Raw genomic sequence first — 16,717 nt, forward strand, 5'->3', positions numbered from 1 at the left:
ATTGAGAGGATCATATGGTTCTTGAGTCTTTTCTTGTTGATATGATGTATCACATTGATTGATTTGCGAGTGTTGAACCATGCTTTCAGAGCGGACTTCTGGTAGAACAGAGCTATGCCTTTAAGATTCTGGTGCTTGTGATATGGGTTTAATTAAAGTTGCTTCTTCCCTTTGTTTCTATTTTTAAGATCTTAAAGATTCAGAGCTTTGTTTTCTTGTTAGTATTTTTATTTTTAGAGAATGCTAGGAGCTTTGTCTTCTCAGTCTGTTGCCGCTGCACAACCCATGAACTAAACTAATGCCTGTGACCTTGTTTCTGGGTGTCTGGAGGGAACACCCATCAGCTTCCTTCCCTTCCTCCTGCTTCTGCATTCTACCAGGAAGCTGGGACAACTGAACAATTTTACGCTCACAGTTTAGGAAAGAAGCTCATCTTTAAATGCCCCAGCCCATTGGATAAGAGTGACGCATACAGAGGAATGCCTTTCAAGCTTCCCAGCACCATCCCGCAAGTAAGATTCAGTGGCCTTCCCTTAGTGGTCTGCCAAGCTGTGTTCCTGGGAACCTGCTGGATCAGCGCAGAGCCGGTGAGCTGAGCAAGGAGGGATACACCCAGGGGGTGCCGTCCTACAGCCTGGCTCCCAGGATCTTGGGGCTCTGGCAAACACTAAGAGGAAACCAAAGACAGGAGGACAGGGATGGAAGGGTGGCTGCTCCCACATAACCACACTTGTGACCCATGAAAACTAAATCAAGGAGACTTTGTTGACATTTTGTTGATGTTACCAGAAGCCACTCATTTATTTTTTCACTCAACAAATACGGACTGAGGTTTGCTGCAGGCCAAGCATTATTCTAGACCATGGGGGGAAAGGATGATAATATTCCTTAGTGTTCAAATTGAGGATGAGAATAACCTCAAGTTTAGAATCTAATGATACGTTCTATTTATTATAAAGCTTCTGATTTTGTGATTATCAAATAGGAGAAACACTCTACTGCACTATATCAGCTTATATCTAGCCTGTCAGTCCCCTGAGCAAACTGTCATTTCCTGAGGGGAAAAAAAATACCTTATAAGTATGGTCATTAAAGAAATCAAGTATATCTGTAGCTATTGAAATAAATTATCTGGCTAGTTTTAATTATTCATGGCATGGGGCTAGGACAGAAGTCCTAGCTTCTGCTTTACCTCCTTTTTTTATCGGGAATTGTAAAGTTCTGTTCATTCCAGGTGAGGAGGGCATAGCACAAGAGATGTTAAATGGCTTCTCCTGAATAAACACCAGATCAAATCATATAATTGAGAACCCAACTTCTAACTTCCAAATATGAGCCAAATGCCATGGTAAACTTAGAGCCTGTCCTGCGATGTCTGTCAAACATGTGAACCACTTAGCCTGCTACAAACCTACTAATGCGTCAGCCCTGAGTAGCTGAGTTTCTCAAAAATAATAAACTTCAGTGTAAGATCAAGTGTGACGCATTTTCATTTGCAATTTGACACTGCTGAATAGCACCGTGATACTATATTGTGGAGAAGGGTAGGTTGAGGAAGAGTTATTGACCACACAGAAGCAGAATCTGTTTTGAACATGGTCATAATCACCATTTTCTTCTCATTTATTGTTCTGAAAATGTTCAACCAGTGATACACAGGGACTGGGTTAGAATCCGTGCTTGAGCCCGTGTGTCCCGGAAACCAGACTCCACAGCAAGGCTTTTGTGGAAGCCGCTCCTTGCCATTAGAGTGGAAGTGGGACAAGGGAGGAAAGCCAACACACAATGCAGGAACTTCTAAGGAACCTTCTGAAAGGCTCCAGGACTGTCCCCCCAGGGAACACAAGCAGGAAGTCCTAATCTAGCTGCTCTGTCCTGCATTGGTCAAGGGTGGCGTGGCCTCCAAGCTTTAATCCCCCCGCACTTCTGGGCTGCACTTGGATGGCTGCTGGTCAGGTTCCAGGCTTTATGCTGAGGCCTCGGAGGCCTGGAGCGACAGCCGGAGGCCAAGTGCTGTCTGCCGGCAGCTGCACTGAGCCGGTCAAAGTCTACACCAGGACAGTCACTCCCACAGGAGCTGGAGAAAGGGGTGGAGTGAAGATTTTGAAAAGGTACAAAACAAGGGTTTGAAACATTGCGTCCTGTGTACCTTGGTTTTCTGTGTTAGACATTTTCTCATCAGTGTTTTCTATTGCCTTTTACAGTTTGGGTGTTTTGTTTTGTTTTTTTACAGAAGATGCACTTATATCCTTAACCTCACTTGACATACTTGCGGATCATCTGCTGATTAGCCCCCTAGAGATCGCTTCACCCCAAACACTAACCTATCTCCCAAACAATTTTCCTATGTACTAGGAAACTGTGTCGTAACGATTTTCTGCATGGGTGAATGAATGCATTTTCAGTGTCTATCCCATGTTTTTTTTACTCTTACTGCAGAAAGACAATTATACACAAATGGTACAGAGTTAGTGCAGAAAGAACTGACGCTTCCCCGCCAACTGCTGCTTACCTATTCTTCAGGGTGTCCCTGTGTACTTTGTCTGTCAGTGTTCATCGTGGCCAGGTTGACACATGATGCAGCGCCCCTGAGAGCAACAACTGTAAAGGGAAAATGGAAGGCAGGTCCTCAAGGTTGCCAGCCCTGTGGATGTTCTTTCTCTTGAAATGTCGCCTCTGGCATCTAGGATTCTGGCCATCTGCTCAAGTCATAGGGTGTAAGGAATAATCAAAGTACTGTGGGAAGCCATGCTCCATGAGTCGCATTGAGCTTTCCTGAAACACTGAGGTAAAGGGAAACTTCTAGAGATTATAAGTAGTGACTGGCAAACCATAAGCTCTCTACCCTGTTCCATTCACCAAGCATTGGCGAGCACCCAGTTTGAACAAGGCATGTGCAAGTAGCTATGAGGAATACAAAGATGAACAAGACACAGGACATGTCTTCAAGTTAGTTATAATTTAGTGCTGTGGTTCTTAAAGCATCTTTGGGAAAATCTGGTGAAAGTCACAGATCCTTTCCCTCCAAACACATGACCCTAACCATAAAATTTAGTTCATCATTTCTGAGATCCTCCTTTCCCCTGAAGTTTAGTCAAGGGCTTATCAAAAAAAAGTGGAAGGAACAATTTGACCCTTAGTAAATGTGAGAAATGCAGAGCGTCATAAATGATCCGATCTATGCAGTTGTCTGGGAGCAACAAACAGGAGAGTGTAATTGCACATGAAGGTATCAGGGCTTCCTCGGGCATTCTGACTGTAATACCTTGAAAGATAGTCAACTGCAGAGTGTACCTGAAGAGTATAATAAGTCAGTGCAAGAAAGCCAAATGCATATTCTGGAATCATAAGAAGCTCAATGTGGCTGGGGCATAAGATTCTTGGAAAAAGCTGCAGCTGAGTAGGAGGTAAGTTCAAGATTGGGAGACTCGACCGGTACCTGGGTGGCTCAGTCAGTTAAGCTTCCGACTCTTGGTTTCGTCTCTGGTCATGATCTCATGCATTGTGAATTCAAGCCCCGAGTCAAGCCCCACCTCCACCCTGCTCTCAGCAGGGAGCCTGCTTGAAGATTCTCTCCCTCTGCTCCTCCCCCCACTCATGCTCAGACGCTTGCTCATACCTCTCTCTCTCTCAAATAAATAAATAAATCTTTAAAAATAAATAAATAAATAAGTTCGGGAGACCAGAGTCCAAACATTGATTTTCAAGCTTAGGAGCTTGGGTTTTACTCAATAGGTAATGGAGAATGGCATGACCAGAGCTAGGACCTAACACCATTTCTAAGGAGAGATGGAAGAGGGCAGAAACTGGAAATGAGGAAGAAGGTTTACTGTAAAAATCTATGTAGAAGGCAGTAAAAGCCCAAACTAGGGCACTAGAATGTAGGGAATGCTAAAGGCATATTGAAGAAACCTACACAAACTGTCTATTGAAGGCTGAAATGACTACCCAGAGGGGAGATAAGATTCTAGATCCCTTGCTTCTGAAGCTATTAAATATATTCCGAGCAAAGTTAAACACCGGCAGTGAGAAATTAGTTATTGTTCAGATCTTTCTTTTCATTTACCTTCTCTTATTATTTTTACAATCATTGGTACAATACTTTGGAAAATAATAGGCTTAATAAAAGCTTGTTCAATTGGATTTAGTTCAATTTAATTTACGGTATGACAGCTATTGAGCCAACAATTACTATACCTCATTTTGAATAATGATGCTGGTCTACAAACACAATTTAAGGAAAACTGAACACTTCTTCCTAATGGGCAATAGATGTACTGCCAGGGCCTTTGAGGATTGGCATGATACCCTATTTGATTTTATACCAAAAATATGTTGTAGACCTTTTCCTAAAGCTCTATTCCATCACGCACTTTACCCAGGAAATTGAAGTGAAACTAAAATGTCATCTTTGTAAGCTATGATGCTTCTCTCCAAGGATCCTTAGCACAGAGAACAGTCTTGGTGATAAAGGTATATACTGTGGGAGCAAGGGAGTGTTGATTTTGGAAGCGTAAAATAATTTGGTGAGCTACTCAGATGTTGTTTTGATTCCTATTTTGAAAGATAAAGCTCATGGCTCATGAATAGAAATCAAATACAAAAATTGCATTTTATTAACATTTTCTTTCCCAACTCAGTGTTTGGTCAGTGTGGCTAGGATCTTCAGTGTAATCACATCAAATTTGTTGACCCTGGCCAAGCATACCACTTAACTGAATTTCTCTTCCCTAAGAGCTTTTTAAAAATTGTTTTGTGATGATCAAAGGCCTGGGTAAGGGCAAAGAAATGTATTATTTATTTGAGAAAATCTTAACAACTGGCCAATTTGCACATGGCTTTCTTGATCACAATCCTTGTTCCCAGGATTCTTGTGATACCCTTTAAATAAATTCCTCTAGCTCAGATGCGCATCAGTTTCCTGTTCTTCCTGCCCTTCATCTCTTTAAGTCGTGCTCCATAGCCATGGTTCTCAAACATGCTTGCTTTTCAACAGCGGAAACCGGGGATTCCCTGGCCAAACTCCAGACCTGTGGAATCAGAGGCCACAGTCTGAGACCCACTCACTGTTCCAAAGAGCACTTCTGATTTTCACCACTGGACTGGTTGCCTGTAGACAGGGATGGAATTAACACACGTGGTATTTTGAAAATGAAGCTTAGTATGAAACTTGATGGGATGCAAATTCTCCATCTCTCCATTTGCTTACTGAAAAATTAGAGAATTGTCAAATAATGGACAACAGGAAAGGTTACAAAGTTGCAGACCCTGCTTTCCAGTACATCCAGCAAGCAAACTCTGCTAGCCCCATCTGGTCAATAGAAGACCTGGTTGCCCCTTCTTCATTCATTGCTCTCTGAAGTCACTAGATTATCTTCTTCCCAGAGTATCCTCCCCCACTCATCTTTATGTATTGAAATCCTGCTGTGATTCAGGAACCAACTCGAGCCCTACCTCCCCCTCCTTTGAACCTTCCCAATGTTTCCAGCCTACAATAGCATCCCTGTATTTTCAGCTCCAGTAGTTTGGGTTTTTTTTAATCTGCCCAATGGTTGTGTGCTTTTGATGACAGTGTGCTCAACCTGATCTTTAGCTAGGCCATCTGAACTCATCTTTCCCCATGGGAACTACAGTGTCTTTCCTGGCCAGGCTCTTGTCTTTTGTCTAGTCCCCTCTAACATCAAGCATCATATATTGTAGAATCTTTAAAATTATTGGTTGGATTTCCTTTCTTTTGAAAATATGATGGAATCTCATTTCTTGCTTCCTTTCCCAGTTCTATACGTACATGGCTATCTTCTTCTGCAGGTTAATGCTTGTATGTGCAACACATGTACAGTAAGTTAGTGACACGTTGAAACACTCCTTTCTTCTCATGAGCTGAGATTCTCTGAATTTTGAGATAAGCATTTGATCTGAACGTGAGCTAAAATACTCCTTGCTGTGATGCAGTCTCCGATGGACTTACAGCATCATCACACCTGCTAAGAGGAACACAAACCTGATATTGTAAAAGAAAGCTTGTATTAAGGGACAAATATCTTTATCACTGACAGAGTGGAGCAAAGAATTGAAAGAATTGGGGGGTTATAGTTTTATATGACAGTAAATTTTAATGCCTGTTTTCTCTAAAAAATAAGAACATGCCTAAAATGTATATGGAGCTTTAGCATTTTCCATGTAATTTTTGTTGTTCCCCACCTATAACAGAAGAAAGTTGTATATTATTGTTCCTATTGTACAAATGAAGAAACACCTGAGTCCAAGTCTGTGATCTCTGAGCCCATTTTTCTCTGTGAGAGAAACTAGACTGTTGTTGCATACTCTGTGCATTTGTTCGCTAGATCCCACTGTTCTCCACCAGCTGTGAGTCTGTGTGTTCAGGGACCAGCCTGTCTTGTTCACACTAGTTCTAGAACCCAGAAGAGTGCTACAACATAATAAGGGCTGAATAAGTACTTCTTTTATGAATAAAATGAAGTTGTTAGCCTCTGGAATGGAAGGCTAAGAAAGGCTAGTTAGCGGATTGGCAAGGTAATGAGTTTGAAGAGGAACCTGGAGTTGTTCCTGAAACTCACAAGGAGTGGTTCTTCTCCCCACCTCCTCACACCCTACCCACGTGGCAGTCTGACCCACTTGGGAAGCTCCTTGAAAGCATTCTTACTTAAAGTCTACTTGGTATTTAGAACAAAACTGAATAAAACTTTGTACTTGAGAGCTGGCATAGGAAAAAGACAATGCTCCTATGTGTGCTCATCTTTTAGTGCTAAGGGCATCAGAACTTTATTGGAAAACTGAAAGAATGAATCTCTGTTAATAACTTTCCAATAAGCCTACAAACATGTTTTAATAATCCACTGTGAGAAGGAACACAATTTGGCACATCAAACCTGCAGTATAAACGAATCAGAAAAACCACCTGCACTTGGTTCTCATGCTCTCCAGGGTGGTCACAATGGGAAATTCATGCTGGGAATTTTCCTGAAAGTCAGAGAACTTAGATCTCGGGAGGGAAGATCTTTACAAGTTTTCCGGAGAAACAATCTATCTCCTTTGCAGTGGGATTGGATGAGTAAATCAACATGAAAATTCTCCCTAGTTTTACCTGCATGTATCAGAGATTGAAAAACTAGTCCTAACAAAGCCTCAGATAACAGTCACCATCACTTTAAGCCTGGGTGGCCAGAGTGGCTGGGGGTTCATGCACACACATACATGCCCCATCTACATGCTAGAGGACATATAATATATTCCCAGTGGCATGTCAACAGATTATGTTCAATTCCCAACCTAAATGCAAATTACTTTTCTTCCAGTCCAGAAAGCACTTACTTCCCCAGGATGCAATGAGTGACCTTCTTATAGAGTTAAATCACAACCCTTCTAAAACAATGGGTATATACATAATTATATAAATCATTCTTAAACTACATAACTTAATTGAGAGTTACCAGCTTCTGGTAAGATGCCTCAACCTATTAGAACATAGCAGCTGTCGAGGAGCACCTGCGTGGCTCAGTCAGTGAGGCATCTGCCTTCGGCTCAGGTCATGATCCTGGGGTCCTGGGATGGAGGATCCAAGGATCCAGCCCCGTGGCAGTCTCCCTGCTCAGCTCGCTCTCTCAAATAAATAAATGAAATCTTAAAAAAAAAAAACCATAGCAGGCTGACTTGATGCCAAAGGAGAGAGAACTACTGACTTCTAGCTGTTGGTCATACTTCAATTACTGGGAATGTTGTTAAAATGCAGATTCTGCTTCTCAAGATCTGGGTTGGAGCCTATGTCTAACAAGCCTAGTGCCTTGCTACCCTGAGTACTGTCCAAGAGCAGCAGCCCCAGGGAGCTATTTTACAACCTGTAGGGCTGTCCAGCGTGCAGCCACGGCTGAGAACCACCACTCCAAAATGACCAGAGTTAAGTCACTATGATTGTTTAATGACCTTCCCCAGCTGCAAGGCCTTTGAAAGCCTTCTAACGTCTTCTAAATCAGTGATTGTCAGAATCACCTGGAGAGCTTTGTAAAAAGGCTTTCGCACCTTCCTAAATTTTGGAATTGGTAAGTGGTAGAAAGTGGGCTTAGGAATTTTGAGATCTCCAAGTGCTGTACTTTTTTTAAAATTTTTTTCCCCCAAGTGCTTTTAAAAAAAAAAAAAGACATTGTGCTTAGATTCACTGACCTGAACCCAACCTGTATGGTGACGTGGTCCAGGGAAGGCTGGCTCTGGGCTAAATGATGAAATAGACTAACTCCTGAGGTTGTGTTTTCATTTATTTATGAATACAAACAGTTAGGTATTAGTAATGTCCAAAATTTGCACTAACGTTATTTTTAAGATTCTATGAAGTACTAAATACTACCTTTAAGAATACATGTTTATGTTTGATATGGTTAATGTTAACCAAATGATTTTATTGTACAAACCGTTGCTTTATCTAGTATATTAGTATAAAATGTATGCAGTAACATAGATGAGGAAACCCCACTTCCTATGCCTGCGCCTAATAGCAGATGCTGTTTGATGGACAGTGAAAGCTTGATGGCTGTTTAGTCAAGTGTGCACATTGCCATCTAGTGGTTTACAGTTATCACTGCACAACCTAAATGTCTTCATTTTCTAAAATGATTTGATGGCTCAAGAGTAAACAACATGTTTATACAACTGTCAGACTTTTAAAACAGACTTCTTAATAGCTTCCTTATGACTCTCAACTTAGCACATTTCTTAGTGTTCCTATTTCATTAAGCAAAAGGCTTGTGATACCCTTTCAATAATAATTAATACATATTAAATGCTTCTTATGCACTAAGCCTCGTGTGAAGTGCTTTATATGGATTATCTCATTGATCCCCACAATAACCCTGCAGTGGAGCAACTGGTTTTTTGTTTCTTTTGTGGAGCAACTGTGATTGTCCCCATTTTACAGATGTGGAAACTGAAACTTAAGAACATTAAGTGACTTGCTCAAGGTCCATAGGAGAAGTTGGTCGAACCTACTGTCCAGGAACCTGCATTACTCTGCACTGTGATCTGCACCTCCCAAAGCAGTTACCAATGAAATAAAATTTCCAAGAAGTCTCTGTGAAAGAGGGCCTTCCTCACCAGGTCTCTAATTATCAAATACGACGAAATCAATTCGAACTCCACTAACTCAGAATTTATGAGTTAGACTGAATAGTATCTGCTTTTGTGGCTGGGATGTAGTTTAAGCTTCTTTTGTATCACCTATATAATAAATGCTCAAAATTATATGTTAATTAGGTTATTGAATTTGAGGGGACTGTGCTAAAACTTAGGTTTGGAGTCACCGATCTTGTAAATCAATAAGATGATAGTATGGCTGTAGATCAGAAGGTGTTTAATTATTTTAACACTAATAGCTATCATTTGTTGAGCACCTATGTGCCAAACTCTGTGGTCAGGTCTTGTCTGTACTTTCTCTCTTTTCTCCTCACTACAGCTCTCTCTGGATGGTATTCGTCTCCTCATTTCTAAAAAGGAAATAATAAATTGTATAGAGGAGAAATAACTTCCCCCACTGTTTTACAATTAGGGGAGCCAGGAATGAAACCTCAATCTTTGTGATTACGAAATCTGTGTCTTTTGCCTCTCTTGGAAGAGAAGTATGTATAATGTGCATGGTTACAGTTTTTCTGTGTACTGCCTCCCCTGTGCAAAAATACCAACGTCTCCGGGGCCCCTGGGTGGCTCAGTGGGTTGGGCCTCTGACTCTTGGTTTTGGCTCCAAGTCATGATCTCAGGGTTGTAGGATCCAGCCCCATGTTGGGCTCCATGCTCAGTGGGGAGTCTGCTAGAGATTCTCTCTGTCCCTTTCCCTCTGCCCCTCCTCTCCCCCTTCTCTAAAATAAATGAATGAATCTTTAAAAAAAAAAAAAAGAAAGAAAGAAAGAAAAGAAAAGAAAAGAAAAGAAAAGAAAAGAAAAGAAAAGAAAAAAGAAAACAATACAACCACCTCTGCTGGGACCACAGCAGCAGGCTACAGCCACTTCCGCCATGCACGCTGGTCCATGTCCATTACTCTCTTCCCTTACAGTCTGAAATGACATTTTGAAGCTGCATTTCTGAGCACATCACTCTATTTAAAACCCGTGTCTTCCTACTTTCAGCATAAAGACCAAAAGGCTTGCCAGAGCTATGGTGCTCGGCCAGCCTTATCTTGTTCTTCTGGCCTCTTCACAAACCATCTCATAATCCCATTCTGTGCCTAGCACCCTGTCTGTCACGGTAGGTCATCATTCCTGATTATCTGTGTGATTGAGCATCATGTCTCTATCCCCACCTGACTGTTAGTTCTCTGAGGCGGGACAGCCTCTTAGCGTTCTGCACCCAGACATATCCTCCAAGGACTGGATCCAGAGAATGTATAGATCAAGCATAAGGGAATAAATACAGGAATCCCAGTTTCCACAGAATTTAATTTAATTCCTTAAGAAATTAATAAATAAACAAACTCATAGATCCCATTTCCTTGGGAGTACCTTGGTTGGCAAATTGAAAGACTGGATGAATAACATTAAGAAACAAATAATTTCCTTGTATGATAGTCAGAGAAAGTAAGAAATTTGCAATCACATAAATCTGAATTTATCCAAATGTAATAAACATTTAAGTATTTCAGTTAGAAAGTGATTTGTATTTTTCTGCCCCAAATCAGAGATATACTAGAAAGTTGTGTTTTGTTTTGTTTTTACATGATTCACATTGTTCATTTGTTCAAGTGTAACACACTGTCTTAATGTATCAGGCACTCCCACTTTTGACTTTGTGATTTTTTCCCATTTAAGGAACACCATCCCTGCTTTGTAGATGGGGAAAGTAAATCTCCAAGTCTTTGAGGCTAAGAGGGCATGCACTTGTAGGAGGAGAGCCATATTTGGATGTAGGTCTTCAGTCTTCAAGTCCAGTGTTCATTTGGACTCGCAAGTCCAGAATCTCAATATATGTTAGTTTTGTTTTTTAAATATAGTGTTAGAAATGAGTAAAGAGGGGCGCCTGGGTATCTCAGTCATTAAGCGTCTGCCTTCGGCTCAGGGCGTGATCCCGGCGTTCCGGGATCGAGTCCCACATCAGGCTCCTCAGCTGGGGGCCTGCTTCTTCCTCTCCCACTCCCCTACTATGTTCCCTCTCTTGCTGGCTGTCTCCCTGTCACATAAATAAATAAAAATAAAATCTTTAAAAAAAAAAAAAAGAAATGAGTAAAAAGGTAGGAAACTAAAACTTGGGAGTTGGTAGCAAAGCATATATGGAGTGCACATTTCTCAGGAACTGAAACATAAGTACATATTTCACTGAGAAAGACAACAGATTTGTTTCAAATGCAAAGGTGTCATGAAAAGCGAACCTTAAATTTGGTGAAGTTGTAGAGAAACTGGAATTCTCATACACTTTTGTTGTGGATGGAAAATAGCACAACTATGTTGGGAAACACTTGGGAGTTTCTCAAAAATTAAACGTACACCGACCATTCAACCTAGCCACTTCATGTCCAAGTATTTACCAAGAGAAATGGAGGCATATATCTATACAAACACATGTACAAGATTGTTCTTAGCAACTTCATGCGTGATCACCAAAAACTGAAACAACCCGAGTGTCCATCAACAGGTGAGTTGATAACCAAATGTGATATATCCACACAATAGAGTACTGTTCAACAACATAAAGGAACAAACTATTGACACATGCAACATGGCTGAGTCTCAAGATAATTAAACCAAGTCAAAGAATCCAGATTTTTTTTAAAAAAAAGAGTACATCCTGTATAATTCCAGCTATATAGAATTCCAGAAAACCTTTTTGGAAAGTATATCTGTGGCTGCCTGGGATGAGGAGTGGGACGGGTTGAAAGGAGCAGGAGGACACTTTTGGGGCTGATGGAGATGTTCACTGTCTGGATTGTGGTGAGGTTTCTGGGATGTTATAACAAGACCTCAGCAAGAACGGGGAAGAAAGAGAAATGAAATTCTTGACTATCCTAGTGAAAGTAACCATGACTTAAGTTTTGTGAGCTACTCAATAATGTAAGCCAAAAAACTGTTTGTTGTTGACCAGGTTAGTTAAGTGATCTGTGACTAAGTTCCGTTGCTGCCTTCTAGAGATTACTTTTCCTTTTTCCCCTGCCTCTCTTCCTGCCTTCCTTAACTTTCCCTTCTTTATTTCAAAACTTATACTATGAAAAGTATATAAACAAATGAAAATATTTTAAATAAATGCAGGTTTGATATCTTTTCAAACACTAGAATGCGAGTGTTGGTTTTCTCTCTCTTGCTTTTAAGGGGTCAGTATGTGCAATGGAAAAATGCTTTCAAGCCAGATAGACTTGTTAATTTTAATCCCAAGTGCTATATACTTCAAAGTTGCTAAGAAACTAGATCTTAAATGTTCTCACCACAGAAAAAGAAATGATAATTATGGGATATGACGTGTTAGCTAATGCTATGGTGGTGCACATTGCAATATAGAAATGTATCAAATCAACATGTTGCACACCTTACACTTAATACTTACACGATGTTATATGTCAATTTTATCTCAATTTTTTTTTTAAAAGTCAGAGAGATGTGTATTTGAATGCAAGTTTTCCCATTGACTGGCCTTGGACCTTGACATTTGTCCGTTAACTTCCCTGGTCTTCAGTTTCTCACGTGTAAAGATAGTAGCTGTACTGCAAGGGTCATTTTGAAGATTANAAAAGTCAGAGAGATGTGAATTTGAATGCAAGTTTTCCCATTGACTGGCCTTGGACCTTGACATTTGTCCATTAACTTCCCTGGTCTTCAGTTTCTCACGTGTAAAGATAGTAGCTGTACTGCAAGGGTCATTTTGAAGATTAGAAATAACTACTGTGGTTTTCAGGAAATAATTTTCTTGCTCTTATACATTGTACATCAAGTCTTTGAGATCAGGCACTGTCTATGTACATTTACTACATCAACACCTACAGGAGTCGAACGCATATTGAAGGCTACGAGGGACCTTGACAAAACGGGACAGATGATACATGTGAAACAATGAATTTACCTTTCCCTGCATTTTGGCCTGATGTGTTCCCTCTGCTTTAATTGTACGTAGTGCACCTGGTGGACATTTGGAACGTCATAGAAGCATTGCGGGAAAATGCTCTGAACAACCTGGACCCGAACATAGAACTCAGTGTGGCCCGCTTGGAGGCTGTGCTATCCACCATTTTCTACCAGCTCAACAAACGAATGCCAACCACTCACCAAATCCAGGTGGAACAGTCCATCAGCCTCCTGCTTAACTTCCTGCTGGCAGCCTTTGATCCGTAAGCTCCCTCTGAATATCTGTTCCTCTCCACATGTTTGGTCTGTCCTTCCTCTTGTCCTCCTGGGTCTTTCTTCCAAATAATTTCCTTCGAGTAACCAACCACTTCTTTTTTCTTGATCAGATATTTATCTCAATAATGCCACTCTGTGTTTAACGTCCATTTTAAATGCTATGGAAAAAAAACTAGGGAGTAAAATAGTGCCGTAAAAAGTTGAGGACAATTGTATTTTCTATGCTGACCTTTATTTAACTCATCATCCCACGCTTCCTAGAAGCTGTGGTTGTCTGAATGTGTTGCATGATGGCCTGCCTGTGGAGCGGTTTAATGAAGCATGAAGTGGGAGGATGTTTTTAACTCTCTTCTTGGCAGATTGTCTAAGACAGTGTTTCTGAGGTGTCATAACAAGACCCTAGAGCAAACGGGGAGAAATTGACAACAGTTTCTTGACCAGCCTAGTGAAAGTAGCCATGACTTGCATTAAATGGATCGGTCAATAACGTGCCTCATAAAACAGTGTAATGCCGTCCACAAGCAACAATTGAAACGCAGTCTCATTATCTTGTAATTTCCTCTCATAGAATCAGAGCATTTCAGAGTTGGCTGAAATATTAAAGACTGTTCTTCCAAATCTCTCATTTTACAGATGAGACCTGAAGCAGAAAGAGACTGTCACTTGTCCAGTGTCTCTCGACGGTTTAGTGGCAGAGTAGGGATTTAGGTATTCAGCGAAGATTTCTTCTCCAAGGCACATGTGGCAGCCTTGTGAAGTGTAAAAACTCCCCTGAATTAGTTTACCAGCCTAAGATTTCAAAAGGTCTTTTGCTGATAGCCTCTAGTCTAGATACAGTATCAACATCTCCACTTTCACTACTGGTTTTGAATATTAAAAAGGAAAATTGCTAACTTGACCTTTCAGGAATCGCATTTTAAGACTCTCAAAAGATTCTGCTTAGTCTCATTGTCTGGCCAATGCTTGGGAATAGTTAAGCCCGGCACTGGAGATGTTCCAGCCAGGCTAATGTTATTATGCCACTCACAAAAGTCACCAGCTGTCACTTTACAACCTAGAGTGGTAACAGAATTATTCGTGCTCGGTTTGACCAGTGTAGATTACTGTCTCGGGATGTTTATATTTTGAATAATTCTTGAGTTGAAATAAACAGTTCTAAAACAAGCAGTCCGGCTTGATAGAGCCCATGCTTAGCCTGTGCAGACTTCAGAACTGATACCCTGCTTTGGCCTAATCACTATGGTAACCGAGTGGCAGGCAGGTAGAGGAGGCTATGGTTCCACATGACAGGTGACAGAATGGAACCAGGCTATGGAACTGCTATAATGGCATTTCCATCCTGCCCCCTTGACAAGAGCACGGAAGCCTCCAGACTTGCTGCTAACATCTTCAGGGCACTTATTTGTTATAAGTGGAATAACGGAAAATATAAAAAGAGAAATAAAATTCTTGCCAAATCTTAGAGTATTCCTGAAGGATTCATAAGGGCTCAAAGGTAAAAAATAATTTGTATCCACTCCATAAATACAGAAACAGGGCCCAATTAACAATAAGGAAGGGGGATTTTGTGAAATATATGAGACATATAATATATACATATCTTATATTTTATATGATATAATACGCCATACCTCAATATTTCTTATATAATGAGAAATATACAATAGAATTAGGTTTTTCACTTCCATTTAGAAATATTGGGAAGATCATTTTGGGAAAATGGGCTGTATATGTTCTCTAAACAGCTAATGATAATTATTTCAAGGTTGATAAATGCTATTCATCATGGACTATCCCAAGGTAAGGAGACATTGACATGAATGTTCAAATGGAATATTTATTTGGTTCTTTTCTTCTTATGGATAAAAAGAGTCCTGATGTGTACTTCCAATAATCTCATTGTAGTAGATTTTTTTTAAATAGCCACCTAGAGAAATCTCATCTTACAGATTTACAGACACATCCATATAGAGACCCCAGTCTCCAGATACTTCTGCTTTCTCTCTCTTGGCATAGCAAATGAGTCTAGGCAGTTCTGTTGATACTCACATTTCCATCTGATGGCTTTTGAAATTCTAGATGATGCGAGATGTGAGCCATAAGGAAGCATCACTAACTGGAAAGAGAATATAACCGGAAACATTCACTTAGAAGTGAATGTAAGAAGAGAAACTTAAGAATAAAATGAATGTTCAATTCAATTTCTTATAATAGTAAACTCTTTTTTCTCCAAATGAGATCCAGTATGGAAATCTGATGTCGCTTCCTACCACCTATCCCACGACAGAACCCAAGTGTTTAACATGCACGTCTGCATGTTGGTAGACGTGAATGAGCCCTAGTACTTCAAAGATATGTTGTTGCTGTTATGAAACCACTGAAACATTTGGGAGATTTTCTCAAATTTGCTATAATTTAAGTGAACATATAAAAACCAGGGGGGGAATCTAGAATAAAAATTAAAACCTGAATTCTAAAGAGGTCATCTATATATATTTTTAAAAAGGAAAGACAGTGTAGCGATTTAAATTCATGGAGAATGAGAGTAAGAACTTGCATTCAGAGAAACTTGGTCATTATTTTAGTAGTGCCTTAAAATTCGCCAGACCCAGCGAGGTGGAGTCCTCCATGACAATGGTAACCTGAAATGAGGTTCAAAGCCTACTTGGCTGTGGCCCTGAGAGCCAGACTCGCCTTCTCACAACACAGGTCCCCCAAAATAGCACTCCTTCCTTCTCTCCCCGAAGAAACACCTGGGTCTGGGTTCTCACATAGGCGTGCTTACTGCAGACCACAGTCGGTTTCCTGGGTGCAAGGTGTCTCCACCAACTCGGTCTCTTGGGAGGTAGAGAGTGCATAGCTACATACGCAGGATGATTTCTAGAATGTTAGGAGCTAACACTGGTGCCCAGTGACTCTACCTATGCTTGCCATTCTGTCTCTGAATAGTCAGGCTCTTGAGTCTAGAAGATTTTAGGTCTTCCTGACTTTCCTTCTAAAAATGGCTGTATCTATCAGGAGTCAACCAGTCATCGATTACCAACTGACTGCTAAGCAGATCTTTCCACCCCAGACACTGTCTTCTCCAGGGTCCTAGGAAAATAGACGGGTGCACCTGGGGAAAATGGAAAAGGAGGTCTCAGAATCAGGAGCAGGGACTGAGAGGGAGGAAGGATGTTAGGAAACAGCCTGAGCCAGTCTCTGCATCTCGTCTCTTTCTTTTGCACACCCCAGGAATGAGGTTACTGCCTTTCCTTATTTGCTGACAGCTTGGCGGCAGCTTTTTTTCTCACCACTACTATTATTTTCAAGAAAATTGAGAGTCACAAAAGAAAAACAACATGGGAGCAAGTTACAAGATGATAATGATTTTTTTTTTCCAACAGCTTTCTGGAGGG

The 16,717-nt window shown here is 40.7% G+C and overlaps 1 protein-coding gene across 21 annotated transcripts in view; it reads left to right on the forward strand.

Annotated features, from left to right (window-relative positions):
* DTNA (dystrobrevin alpha) overlaps positions 1–16,717 on the forward strand; it is a 245,090-nt gene that overhangs the window by 142,685 nt on the left and 85,688 nt on the right. For all 21 annotated transcript variants that reach the window (XM_019797940.2, XM_019797941.2, XM_011222883.3 and 18 more), the window contains one exon: positions 13,093–13,306. In XM_019797940.2, the coding sequence (XP_019653499.1) occupies positions 13,093–13,306 (214 nt within the window). The remainder of the gene's footprint in view (positions 1–13,092; positions 13,307–16,717) is intronic.

Source organism: Ailuropoda melanoleuca, chromosome 14, assembly GCF_002007445.2.
Source record: "Ailuropoda melanoleuca isolate Jingjing chromosome 14, ASM200744v2, whole genome shotgun sequence".
NCBI classification, from domain to species: Eukaryota; Metazoa; Chordata; class Mammalia; order Carnivora; family Ursidae; genus Ailuropoda; species Ailuropoda melanoleuca.